The following is a 13,002-nucleotide window of genomic DNA, read 5'->3' on the forward strand; positions in this document are numbered from 1 at the left end:
GGAAGGCTGACGTTTCAGGCCTAGACCCTTCTTCAGAAAATCAGAAATTCTGAAGAAGGCTCTAGGCCCGAAACGTCAGCCTTCCTGCTCCTCTGATGCTGCTTGGCCTGCTGCGTTCATCCAGCTCTACACCTTGTTATCTCGGAATCATAATAGTATTTCTTTAGGGATTAGTTTAAAATGAATCATGCTTCCTTGATGGGTTGTTGGATGAATATATTGTGTCTTAATACTATATATTAAGGGTGTGGGAAAGAGGAGCACAGGGTTAAAATATGATCTTTGATCACCTTTGATCAATGTCATTTGGCAGAATGCATCTTTGCCAGGACTTTCCCACAAGCACCTTGGCTGGTGGCGAGAAGGGCACTGCCCGTCACATCCTACATACACGCCCATACTGCCACTGCAGGCCACCCTCGAAGTGGCTGCAGTGGTGAAGAGACTGTCACACATCTCCTTCTGGAATGTGATTTTGCAAAGTGTGTGTGGAGGGAGATGCAGTGATTTTTGTCAAGGTTCATCCTGAGCAGCTCTGGGACGCAGGACTCTTGTGCTCTACGGGCTGCTCCCTGGGACGCACACCGAGACAAACATCAACTATGCCTGGAGGACCATCAACTCAGTGAAAGTCTCACTTTGGTCTACCCGAAACTGTTGGTCTTCCAGTGCACAAAGCTGACTTCAATTGAGTGTTGCAGACTGGCACATTCCAAGGGCCAGGACTGCATGCAGAGAGACATGCTAAAGTTTGGGGCAGCTGCCACCAAGGCACAGGCTAAGGTCTTTCTGCCAAAAGCATAAGGGCCTGTTACTCTGAGATAACTTGTAGCCTCAATGGGAATTTAAATAATTTCAGAAAACACCTCTTTTGTTGCAACGGATTGATGGTCTAATGAAGAATGTCAAAACTCCACTGTATTTTCCGCAAAGTCTGTAGAGACCTGTTTTGTACCTGCTGTATTTACTTATAGATAATTTATGAATTAAGTGTATTTTTGAAATAAAAAATTTAATGTCCACGGTGGATTGTGGTTGCTAGTGCCTAATCAGTCAGTCACTGATTTTCATAGAAGAATATACAGAGAAGCAAAAATGAAGCCTAGTTGTAGAGGAGGACAGTGTGAAACAGACTGGCCCTTGTCCCGCTGCCTGCTGTCTCACTTTCTATATCCCTGACACCCTCAACAATCTACTCACCACTCTTTTTCCATTGCCCTTGTCACCCCCTTCTCCACTCCCCACTCCCCATTCCCCTTGCCCTCTGGTGGAAGTCTGTGCATTTTGGTTACCAAATCAGTGATATAATAACAAAAACAGAAATTGCTGGAGAAACTCAGCAGGTCTGGCAACATCTGTGGAGAGAAAGCAGAGTTAACAATTCCAGTCCAGTGACTCTTCTTCAGCTCTCTCCACAGATGCTGTCAGACCTCCTGTGTTTCTCCAACAATTTCTGCTTTTATTTCAGGTCTTCAGAGTCCACAGTTCTCTATTTTATTTCAATGGCATGAATTACTTCTTCAAATGCGTTGTGTTGACAGCAAATGCAGACTTTGAAAATTTAGAGCTGCTTTTATTAGAACACAGGACCACACATGGGATTCTGCAGCATTGTTAATGTGAAAGATAAACACCAACTGCTTGGGCCAAATGGCCTTGGTAAGTGTTGTAATTTATGTGATGACCATGTCTCTCCGAAATGTATCCATGTGATACACCCACCCATGATAAATCACTTTGAAATGCAGTAAAGTTGTGTTGGAAAGTGAGTGGAGTGAGTACAAGATATCAAAGAAAGGACAGAGAAAGATTATTTTAAAATTTTCTTTGAATGTTAACCATTTTCTTCCCTTTTATAGATATACAGTCCTCAAATAAGTCTGGTACTGTGGTCTAATGTGCTGTTGGAGTAAACATGTTGGGCCAGTTTCACTGTAGAAACTTTGCCTCTCAAGCTGATGAGCCTGATTAATAATAGAAACTGCAATTGTTTTGACTCAATTTGAGATAAAACTGAATTTATGGGTATGGAAGCACAGTTGTTATAATACTGGACTAGTAATTCAGAGAGTTTGGCTAATATTCTGGAGCTATGAATTCAAATCCCATTATAATAGCAGGGAAATGAAAATGCAGTGGACAAAATAAAACTAGAATAAAAGCACTAGTACCAATAATAGTGACCATGAAACGACTAGACTGTTGTAAAAACGCAAACAGTTTACTAACGTCCTTCAGGGAGGGAAGCCTGTTGCCCTTGCCTAGTCTGGGCTATACTTGAATCCAGACCCACAGCAATGAGCTTGCATGTTAACTGTCTCTTAAAACAACCTAGCAAGTTGCTCCTATTGTCACCAGCACCTTCAAGGGCAATCAAAGTCAACATTCGCCAGCAATGTTCACATCTGATGAAGGGAAGGAGAGCTGCCTCACAGGGTCATAAATAGGATTTGTACTGCCCTCCTGTCTAACAATATAAGGTACATATCAGCAAAGTTCGTACCTCGAATATGACACATTTGGACACTTTTCCATACTTTTCACACTCTTCCTTGGTTTCACCTTCCAGGTCATCATCGACTTCTCCAGCCCCCACCATGTTCTAAAAATAACAAACCAAATACAGACTAATGAATATGGAACGGTACTGGACTATACAAGTGAGGCCAGCATCAAGCTTGATTCATGCAGTACACGTTTTACTAAAATATATTTTATAGTGACTTCTAAATTCAATATTCTCTTTATTGGTTCAATACACCAAATCAATTAAACTTCCAGCAATCGCCAGCAACATTCTTGTTCAAAAGTGCAGTTTTCTTTGCAAAATACGCAAAACCTGTACACTTCATAAAAATGAACTTTCAATGGCAAAAGTTGAGATACATTTTTGAATGTCAAAGCCTTTGCTGCTCTGCTGTTCAATTAAAAATCTTTCCCACAAGCATGATAAAATTGAGGCTTCCCATTTAGCAACAGGTATATACTATATCTTCAAATTTTAACTATCCTGTCATAAAGCATGCTCTCAGTGTTAATTATAGTTGTGGAAAATAATTCAATACAAAATAACAATCAATAATTAAGAATCAATAACTCACTGATATTAATAGAGGTTTCAGAGAACAGGAAGTTATAGTTAAATATTTACCAACAATATGACATACAAACTATTGCATGTATATTGCTTCCAGATTTGGTAGTTAATGATGGTCACCATCTAACAAGTTCCACAGAAAAATGTAATATTCTACGTAAAATATAAATGAACCAAGTGACTTTCTGTTCCAGAAGTTAATTTGTAGCTCTATTACTTGCTTCAAGTTAAATGTGAATAAGAGATAAAAGAACTGTGATCATTCTGATAACTGAATGTGTCACAGATTCACAGAATTTTAATCAACTGCAAAACAGAATTACAACTGACACTCCAACACAAACAAGTATCAGCCACTTGGTAGCTTTTAACAGCAGTAAGACTTACACAATGGTCTTTTTTACACTGAAAAAATGCTTACAATTTAGGATTTTCATATGAATGATGTGTAGAATATATGAAATACGAACTGCAGCCACATGCATATGACAAAAATATATGCATTTTTTGAATGAACTTGCAGATTTCTAAACAAAAATGTTTAAAAAAAGCAAACAAGTTAAAACTTTCATTCCTTACCCGTAATAAGACCACTTTTGTGGGATTTTTCAAGATCTCCGTCAATGGGTTTGCTTCTGATTTCTTGGTGGTGGCAGGCATTTCTACTGTTAGCAAATCAAGAAATCACTATAAATTCATGTATTGAGACTTTTACCAAGTTTTAGTGAGGAACACTTTAATCTACAAAGCTAACTTGTGAAAGTCAATGCACTGTGTACTTTATCCACTGGAACAAAATGAAATAATAGAGCAAGATTACATGCCCCAAATTCTAAAAACAGCCAGAATCCTTCCAAGGTCCAAAATTACATGCGCTTGAAATATTGTGAAACTATTCCCATTACCAGAAGCATCAAGATCAGAAGGACACAGATATAATGTAATTGGTAAAAGAAGAAATGGCAGAAATAAGAAAAATCTCCTCACATTGTGAGTAGTTAGGATCTGGAATGCGCTACTGAGAGAGTGCTTAAGGCAGGTTCGATCAAGGCATTCAAGAGGGCTATTTAAAAAGAAAGAATGTGCAGCTGCACAGGGAGGAAGTGAGCAAATGACAATCGGTGAATTGCTTTATCAGAGAGCCAGCCGACACATAAGCTGAATGGTCTCCTTCTACGTTAGAACTATCCTTTAATTGTGATTCTGCAAAGTGGTTTCCACAAGAGACAACTGAGAAGGCAAATCACATGGTTCACATGGGTGTTGGCATTGAATCATACAGCAAGACTGGGAATGTTTGGTGTTTTATTGGAGTTTTATTTGGTTAAAGGAACAGCATCTCTAGTTTGCATGGGTTTTCTCTCAGCAAAGCTAACCTATTTTCGATATTTACTTGCATCTGTGTTGCTCTTCTACTCTACTTTTGCTGTTTGCACCGTCAGCGTCTGTTCAACTCACTCCTCCTCCCTCAATGTCAACAGCATAAAACCCACTTTGTCAACATAAAACGATCATACTACATTCCCTTCAGTTCCAAGGAACAGTCATATCTGAATCAAAACCATAGGGATCAGTGCTGGGGTCACAATTATTTACAATACATATTAATGACTTAGGCACGGAAAGTAAATGCATTGCAGGCAAGTTTGCAGATGACACAAAAATGCGTGCGAAGGTGAGTGGTGAGGTTCCTCTATTCATTTGTGGGATGTGGGTGTCACTGGTTGGCTAGCATTTCTTGCCCATCCCTAGTTGCCCTTTAGAAGGTGGTGGTGAGCTGCCTTATTGGTTGATAGAAACAGTCTACAGATCTGGACTCCTTACCTAAGGAAAGATATATTGCTATTGTTGGCAGACCAGAGAAGATTCAGCAGACTGATCCCAAGTATAGAGGGACTGTCTAATGAAATACAGTAGGTTGAACATGTAGTCATTGGCATTTAGACAAATGAGAAGCGACTTTATTTAAACATACAAGATTCTTAGAGGGTAGAAAGATTATTTCTCTTGTGGGAGAGTCTAGGACCAGAGGGTAGAATCTTAGAATAAGGGATCGTCTTTTTAAAACTGAGGAATTCCTTCTGTTGGAGAGTGGTAAATTTGTGGAATTTCTTTTACCACAGAGGGCTGTGGAGACTGGTCGTTAAGTGCATACAGGATTAAGACTGTCAGATTTTTAATCAGTAAGGGTTATGGAGAAAAGGCAAGAAAGTGACGTTGAGGATTATTAGAGCCCAGGAATGAAAGGATTAACATATGAGGAACATTTGAGGACTCTGGGTCTATACTTGATGCAGTTTAGAAGGATGAGGGGGGATCTAATTGAAACTTACAGAATACTGAACATCCTGGATAGAGTGGAAGTTGGGAAGATGTTTCCATTGGCAGGAGAGACTAGAACCCAAGGGTACAGCCTTAGAGTAAAGGGAAGACCTTTTAGAACGGAGGTAAAGAGAAACTTCTTCAGCCAGAGAGTGGTGAATCTGTGGAATTCACTGCCACGGAGGGCAGTGGAGGCCAGGTCATTGAGTGTATTTAAGACAGAGATAATAGGTTCTTGATCATCAAGGGGATCAAAGGTTATGGGAAGAAAGCGGGAGAATGGGATTGAAAAAATTATCAGCCATGATTGAATGGCAGACGAGACTCGATAGATCAAACGGCCTAATTTCTGCTCCTACGTCTTATGATCAGCCATGATCACACTGAATGACAGAGCAGACTCATACAGTTATCAAGTTATACAGCACAGAAACAGACCCTGTGATACGCTGAATAGCCTGCTTCTGCTCCTATATCTTATGGTCTTAAAATATAGTTAACTCTGTTTTCTCTCTCCCCTTACTGCCAGACCTGCTGAGGTTCTCCAGTACTTTCTGTTTTTATTTCAAGTCTCCAGTTTCTGCCACACTTTGCTTTTATTTCAATAAGTTTAGTGCTTAAAATGTCAGGCAAATTGTTTCTGGCCTTTTCCTCTCTTTTCTTCACCAGTGATTTTAATGTTTTATATTGAGGCGAGTTCCATTTCATTTATGTTACACATACTTGTAAATAAACGCTTCAGGATATGGTGCTGGAGAATCTTACCGACAACAGCAATTTCTGGGAGGTGGCTTGTTTTAAAAAAGCTAATAATGCTAAGTTAATTACAGAGAACTGGATAATTCAAATGATCAAGTTGTGGACATTAAAAGTGGAAAAATAGTTTGTAAGTAAGGGAAATATTTCATAAAGAAATCTTCCAATGATCTATAAAGTGATTTTCAGTAAGAAAAATGAACAGTTAAAACATCTCTTTAATAGATACATAACACCTTTCTCCAAATTGACCTTACAAAGCATTGCTTCTGTTATTTTTAAATCATTGCTAGCACCCACTGATTTAGCCCTTCTGTTCTCCTGCGCAGCTTGCATATGGAAGGCACAACATTCAAATGCTAATTATAAATTGACTCAAATTTCTGTCACAATGAACAGCCACAACCTTGACAGGAGGCAGTTTTAAATAAACACAGGAGATCCAATCACAAACCTTAAAAGCTACATGAAGTCTATTATTCTAAAATTCTTATAGTTAATAATATTCATTCAATATCTTTAATTGCAGGCAGAGCAGCATTGATAAAATCACCAATATTTGAATATGGCTCAGTAATACAACCTTGTGTGTGTAGGTACCTTTTTCTGCACTGTCGCCGACAATAATCTTTCCTCCTCGTTTGCTTGTCTTCTCCACTGACAGTGCAGTGCTCAACCCTTGTTCGTGCTTCCCGAGGCCTTGCCCTTCGCGGAAGCCATATTTCTGCATAATTTTGTGTGCCACCGTGCCTCTATTTTTAAAAAAAAGTTTGTAAACTCAACATCTCTGGAATTCGCGATTGCAATATTTAAGATGTTTTATCCCTTTTTTCTGAAGGCTGACGCATGTTGCCAATGCTTTCAAAATGCTTTCCCTACTGCACAAAAGGTCTCAGTCCCTTCTCCCTTACCAGCAATCCACATGGCTTTTGTAAATGAAGCTTCGATTTGGCAGTAAACTGCAGTACGTTGCGCAATCATGACAACAGCGACTGGACTTAAAATATTCCAACTCAGTGGTTAGACAAGAGATTTCATCTCTTCAGGTCAGCAATCATGTCTTGTCCAAGACATACAATACATTCAATATCATAGCCCACAACATCTGTCTTTAGCTCTACCACGGTTTGAATCCAGCCTCGGGTGACGGTCTGTGTGGAGGATGCATGTTCTCCCCGTGTCTGTGTGGGTTTCGCCCGGGTGCTTCGGTTTCACCCCACAGCCTGATGATGTACAGGTTAAATGTACAGGCTAAATTGCCCAGCATCCAGGGATGTGCAGTGTGGGCGGATTGGCCATGGGAAATGCAGGGTTATAAGGATACGGAAGTGGGTGGACTGCTCTTTGAACGATCAGTGTGGACTCAATGGGCCGAAAGGCCTGCTTCCACACCGTATGGATTGTATGACTTTTTTGCTTTTACAATTCAATGAAATCACATTCGTTGACTAAGCTTTTAGTCACTTACCCTGACAAACCTGACGTCAAATTTTAATAACACTCCTATCAAGTGCCATGGCAAGTTTTATTACATCGAAAGTTCAATATAAATACAAGTTTTCACTATTTCCTTGATTTGTTTCTGCATTAAAAAATTTTCAGTAAGGTTGTAAGACCCACATTTTGCTGAATATGGCAGTACACTCTATGCAGCCCTACCTGGTCAGTTCATTAGGCATGCCAAATTAAATTCATATGCCTGCAACACAGTGTCACAAGGCAAGCAAACAGTCATATAAACTGCAGCCATATTAACTCGAAGCCAGCCTGCTCTGTGTGATTGATGTTATGATACAATTTCCATTAGCAAAGTCGCTTCTCAGGAACAGTGGGAAATATATAAATCCCAGCAGAAGTAGTAGTCACCATGCAACATCATAATGCAGGCAAGCAATCAAAAAGGGAAAAAAATTTTGCAAAATTCTATCTAAAATCAGAAAAATGTAACTGTCTTAATACGAGACTGACAACTATATGTGATATATGTTTGTCTGCAGTCTACACAATTCCCTAGCATAGGTTACACTTGTTGGGGAGAAAAGCATTTTTCAGATTAACATGCCACGTAATGGTGAGAGCAGAAAAAGGAGCAGTAGTCGTTGGAATAGTCAATTACTATACATACCATGCTTGCAGTTCTGAGAATATTGACGGCAATTTAACCTAACCCATCAGGTGAACCCCACAGAATCAAAGGAAATTTAGAAATTTAAATATCTGCCCAATACAGACACCAGAAGCAGATATGATGGACCAATACAACAAAGCCTAGCAACTTTAACATTTGACCCAGTGACAATGAAAATGACGATACGGTTTTAAGTCAAGATGGCATGCAGAATGGGACATTCTCAGGAGCCCGCTGCCCTTGTTTCAGGACATAAGAACATAAGAACTAGGAGCAGGAGTAGGCCGTCTGGCCCTTCGAGCCTGCTCCGCCATTCAGTAAGATCATGGCTGATCCTTTCGTGGACTCAGATCCACTTACCCGCATTCTCACCGTATCCCTTAATTCCTTTATTGTTAAAAAAAAATCTACCTTTTTTTTAAAAATGTTTACTGAAGTAGCGTCAACTACTTCACTGGGCAAGGAATTCCATAGATTAACAACCCTCTGAGTGAAGAAATTCCTTCTCAGTTCAGTCCTAAATCTGCTCCCTCTAATCTTGAGGTTATGCCCTCTTGTCCTGGCTTCACCTGCCAGTGGAAACATCCTCTCTACTTCTATCTTATCTATTCCCTTCATAATTTTATATGTTTCTATAAGATACCCCCTCAATCTTCTGAATTCCAATGAATATAATCCCAATCTACTCAGTCTCTCCTCATAAGCCAACGCCCTCAACTCCGGAATCAACCTAGTGAACCTAAACGCAGGTCTGGGACGTGTTATTGAAGAATCCTTGGCAACTTTTTAAAATATTTGTTTATGGGATGTGCTGCCTGATTGTCCAAAGGGCAGTTAAGAGTCAACCACATTGCTGTAGGTCTAGTCATGTAGATCAGACCATAACACTAAAGGACATTAGTGAATCAGACAGGTTTTTAACAACAATTAACAGTGGTCACCATTAGGCTAGCTTTTTATTCCAGATTTGTTCTGATTTTGAATCTCGTGACCTTCCATAATGGGATCAAAACTCTCCACCTAGAACATTAGCCTGGGGTTCTCGTTACTAGTCTAAAGACATTAGCATCATGTCATCACCTCCTCATAAGTTTTTGCACTGTATCTTGAGATCTGGTACACACTGCTGCCACTGTGCTCTGTAGATGGGGGTGCAAATGTTTAAATTAGTGGAAGTGGTGCCAATGAAATGGGTTGCTTTGTCTTGAGCTTCTTGAGTGTTGTTGGAACAGCAGTCAACTAGGCAAGTGGGGAATATTCCATTATATCCCTAATTTTTGACTTGCAGATTGTAGACTGGCTATGGGGAGTCAAGAGATGAGCTAGTTTTAAAATAATTTTTACTCTGAATTGCACATAAACTGTTTTGAGTTGTAGAATATGTGTACCCTGAGCAGTGCATGCAAATAATATCAGGATATTGCATAATATCAATCCTGCTTATAAAAGTTTCAAATGAAAATCGACACTACGAATTTTATGAAAGAGATTAGCTTCATTTTGCACCTACCCCATATTTGCAATGAAAGAGTTGGTGGGACCAGGTGGGGATCGTGGTCTCTCAGGCTCTTCATAAATTGGAGGGGGAATTGCAGCCTTGCTAGGTGCACTACGAGATCTGGATTCATCCTCATACTGGAAAGGTGGAATAACTTTTGAGAAAAAAGGGAAACCGCAAATTAACACTCCAGATACAAATTTTGCTCAGAAGTATAGGAAACAATTGCAGTTTTACATTTTGTTTCTGGGGAAAAAAAAATCTCCAGAATATTTCAGGAGTTCATTTTGACCAATTTTGAGCAACTCAGCCTACTCCGAACCTATCAGATTTAGCACACTGTTAGCGTCACAGTGTATAAGCGAGAATATCCTCAATGTGAAAATGGAAGGTCGCTCCTTCCAATCAAGGACAGTTGTAACTGTGATAAGTAGATCCGTGAAGATAAGGTCAAATAGCTTTTCCCCTCATTGCTTCTCTCACCATCTGCCCACAGGTCAAGTCCAGCAGGTACATCCTTCATGATCCAGCCATCTTGGTGAGCTGTGGTACTACAAGTCCCGTTTTTCTCTCGAAGGAAGTGCACAGTAATCAGCAGGAGATTTTCCTCCTCATGCTTGACACATTCTCTCTGGACCCAATGAGGTTTCATGACAATGTGGAAGACCACCAGGTCAGTTCCCTCCTGACTACATATAACCATAGTGGCACAGCTGCGTCTAATGGGTCAGACCTGCTGGTGGGATAGGCCATAACAAGGTGATTTTGATGGCGGTGTCCAGGTTGGTAACTGCAAGGTATGATTCTGAGAGTATGACTATTTAAGCTGTCCTTAACTAATCTGTGGAATAGCTCGCCCAATTCTGGCACAAACCCTCAGATGTTAGCAAAGAAAACTTTGAATGGTTAATCGGGCTGGGTGCGTGTCTTTGCCTTTTTTGGCATCCAACTTGATGCTAACTGGTCTGTCAGTGTTATTCCTCTTTTGCCTTTTCTGTGGCAATTTGGCACAACAAAGCGGCCATGACAGTGGTTCTGAAGTCACATGGAGGCAAGAACAGGCAAGAGTGACCATTTCCTTCCCTAAAGGATATTAGTGAAAAAAAATGGGTTTTTACGACAATCCATCATTGTCTCATGGTTCCATTATTGGGACAAGCTTTTCAATTGGTGCTTTCTTAAAAAAAAAAAATCAATGAATCGGGTGAATTTTTGGTTAATTGAATTTAAATTGGACAGGCTATCATGGTTGGATTTGAGCCCATGTTCCCAGAACATGAGCCTTGCTCTTTAGATGACTAATCCAGTGACACTGCCACTATATGACCGTCTAATGATTCTTCAACAATCTTAAACAGTTCACTTAGATCATCACCTCATCATTCTGCAAAATCTCAATTTCCTTTTTGTTTTACATTGAACTGCCTCCTTGAAGCTTTTCCTGAAGTTTGAGGTAGTTGACCAATTTCACAGCATGTTCTTCAGAGGTTTCTCTGTGAATAGCTCTTTCTGCATGTCGAAGAGTTTGAATTATTGCACATTAATTAGACATAATTCTTTTCTTTCAATACAAGAGATCTTCAAAACAGGGTCAGGAAAGCATGTAGGTCTGAGATCAGGTAAAAATCCACTTTGAAACTAAAAGCAAATGTAAACAGTGGAAACCTGAAAGACAAACAGGAAATGCACAGCAGACCCATCAGCATCTGTAAAGACAAGTTAACCTTTGTGATGATGATCCTTCGCTAAAAACTGGAAAGTGGAACATCATTGAGCCCATTGGTGGAAGGATTTCCAAACTTGCAAAGCTGCATAAAAACCAGCAAGTGAGGCATGTCAAATTACACAGAAAGTTTCAATTATGATAGAGCAAGTCCCCAATAGAAATTTCAAGAAATCCCAAAACACACAAGAAGCAAGATCCTTGACATAAACATTCTGATACCACATACACAGAAATTCTATGAGGGCTCTTTTAGCATAGTGGTAGTATCCACCTCCAGGACAGGAGATCCAGTTTCAAACCCCACCTGGTTTGGAGGTGTGTCATGATATGTTCGAACTGGTTCATTAAAAATTCCGTAGTCCCAAACAAACAAAACCGAGGAAAACTAAAGGAGCCAGTGCTCAGAAACACCACCACCTCCAAGCCATTGATACACCTGTACCGGAGGAAGTACATCTTTACAAAATATTTAACTAACATCAGAGAAAGATATTTAATAACAAAAACAAATTTAGATGCAGTGACATTCATTATACGTACGTTCTTTGTCCTTTTCGACAAGTGATGAAGGTGGGGCAATTGCTGCTCCTCCCATACCTAAAGTACAACAAAATAAAGAACTTTCAATTGGTGAAAACTTTTTGCCCAGGCAGAAACAACTGGCGATCTCAGAGTGAAAAAGAAACTGAAAATAACAGTAACAACACTGAGCTGGAAAGACCACAATGGCACCTACTTCTTTTTCGCCTTTCTTTTTCTCTTTCATCATCATCTTCATCTGACTCCGGATCTGGTCTTCTCGAAAACCCACTAGGTTGTTCATGTCTTTCCTTCCTTCGTCTGGATAGTTTAATAGAGAAATTAGTACACGCTTACAAACACACATTATTTTACAAAAGTTAACGCTGCTGCTGTATCTATTATTCAGGGTGAAATCACCGGATAGCATTCATACATCATAAAAATAGCCAAAATGGTCTCTGCTTTGTAAATGCCTCACATGAGCTTCCTCCCATTGAGTTACTTATTTCTACGGTCCCCGCCCTCCATTTTCCTCATGCATGTGCCAATTGTCTTCTTAAACATTACAATGGTATCTGCTTTTTCAAAAATCATTTCATAGTCACCATTACTGAGACTGATTTTGAATTCCATACTTAATTTCACCACCTGCCATGGTGGGATTCGAACCCATGACCCCAGAGCATTAGCCTAGGGTTCTGGTCACTAGTCCAACAACATTATGACCAGGCCACCTACTCCTCGTTCAACCAATCCACGTGGCAGCATATTTGTACTTTCACACCGTCCTCTTTTTTTATTTGATGTATTAGCTGCTATCTTATGTTAAAGTCCACTTGTTCTGAACTAGTGGAAAAGTTTCACCACATTCACTCAACTGAATTGTTACAACCAAGGCTGGAGGAATTAAAAAATACCTTTTCCAGTTACCAAGATGCCAACTAATCAGGATT

At 39.8% G+C, this 13,002-nt stretch overlaps 1 protein-coding gene across 1 annotated transcript in view; it reads right to left on the minus strand.

Annotated features, from left to right (window-relative positions):
* rbm17 (RNA binding motif protein 17) overlaps positions 1-12,682 on the minus strand; it is a 20,241-nt gene extending 7,559 nt beyond the window's left edge. The window contains exons 1-7 of the mRNA XM_048610006.1: positions 12,552-12,682; positions 12,264-12,367; positions 12,068-12,124; positions 9,814-9,955; positions 6,776-6,927; positions 3,677-3,762; positions 2,504-2,602 (exon numbers count right to left, since the gene is read on the minus strand). Of these exons, the coding sequence (XP_048465963.1) occupies positions 2,504-2,602; positions 3,677-3,762; positions 6,776-6,927; positions 9,814-9,955; positions 12,068-12,124; positions 12,264-12,367; positions 12,552-12,682 (771 nt within the window). The remainder of the gene's footprint in view (positions 1-2,503; positions 2,603-3,676; positions 3,763-6,775; positions 6,928-9,813; positions 9,956-12,067; positions 12,125-12,263; positions 12,368-12,551) is intronic.
* Between the last annotated feature and the right edge of the window lie 320 nt (positions 12,683-13,002).

The sequence above is a fragment of the Rhincodon typus genome, chromosome 22 (genome assembly GCF_021869965.1).
Source record: "Rhincodon typus isolate 14 chromosome 22, sRhiTyp1.1, whole genome shotgun sequence".
NCBI classification, from domain to species: domain Eukaryota; kingdom Metazoa; phylum Chordata; class Chondrichthyes; order Orectolobiformes; family Rhincodontidae; genus Rhincodon; species Rhincodon typus.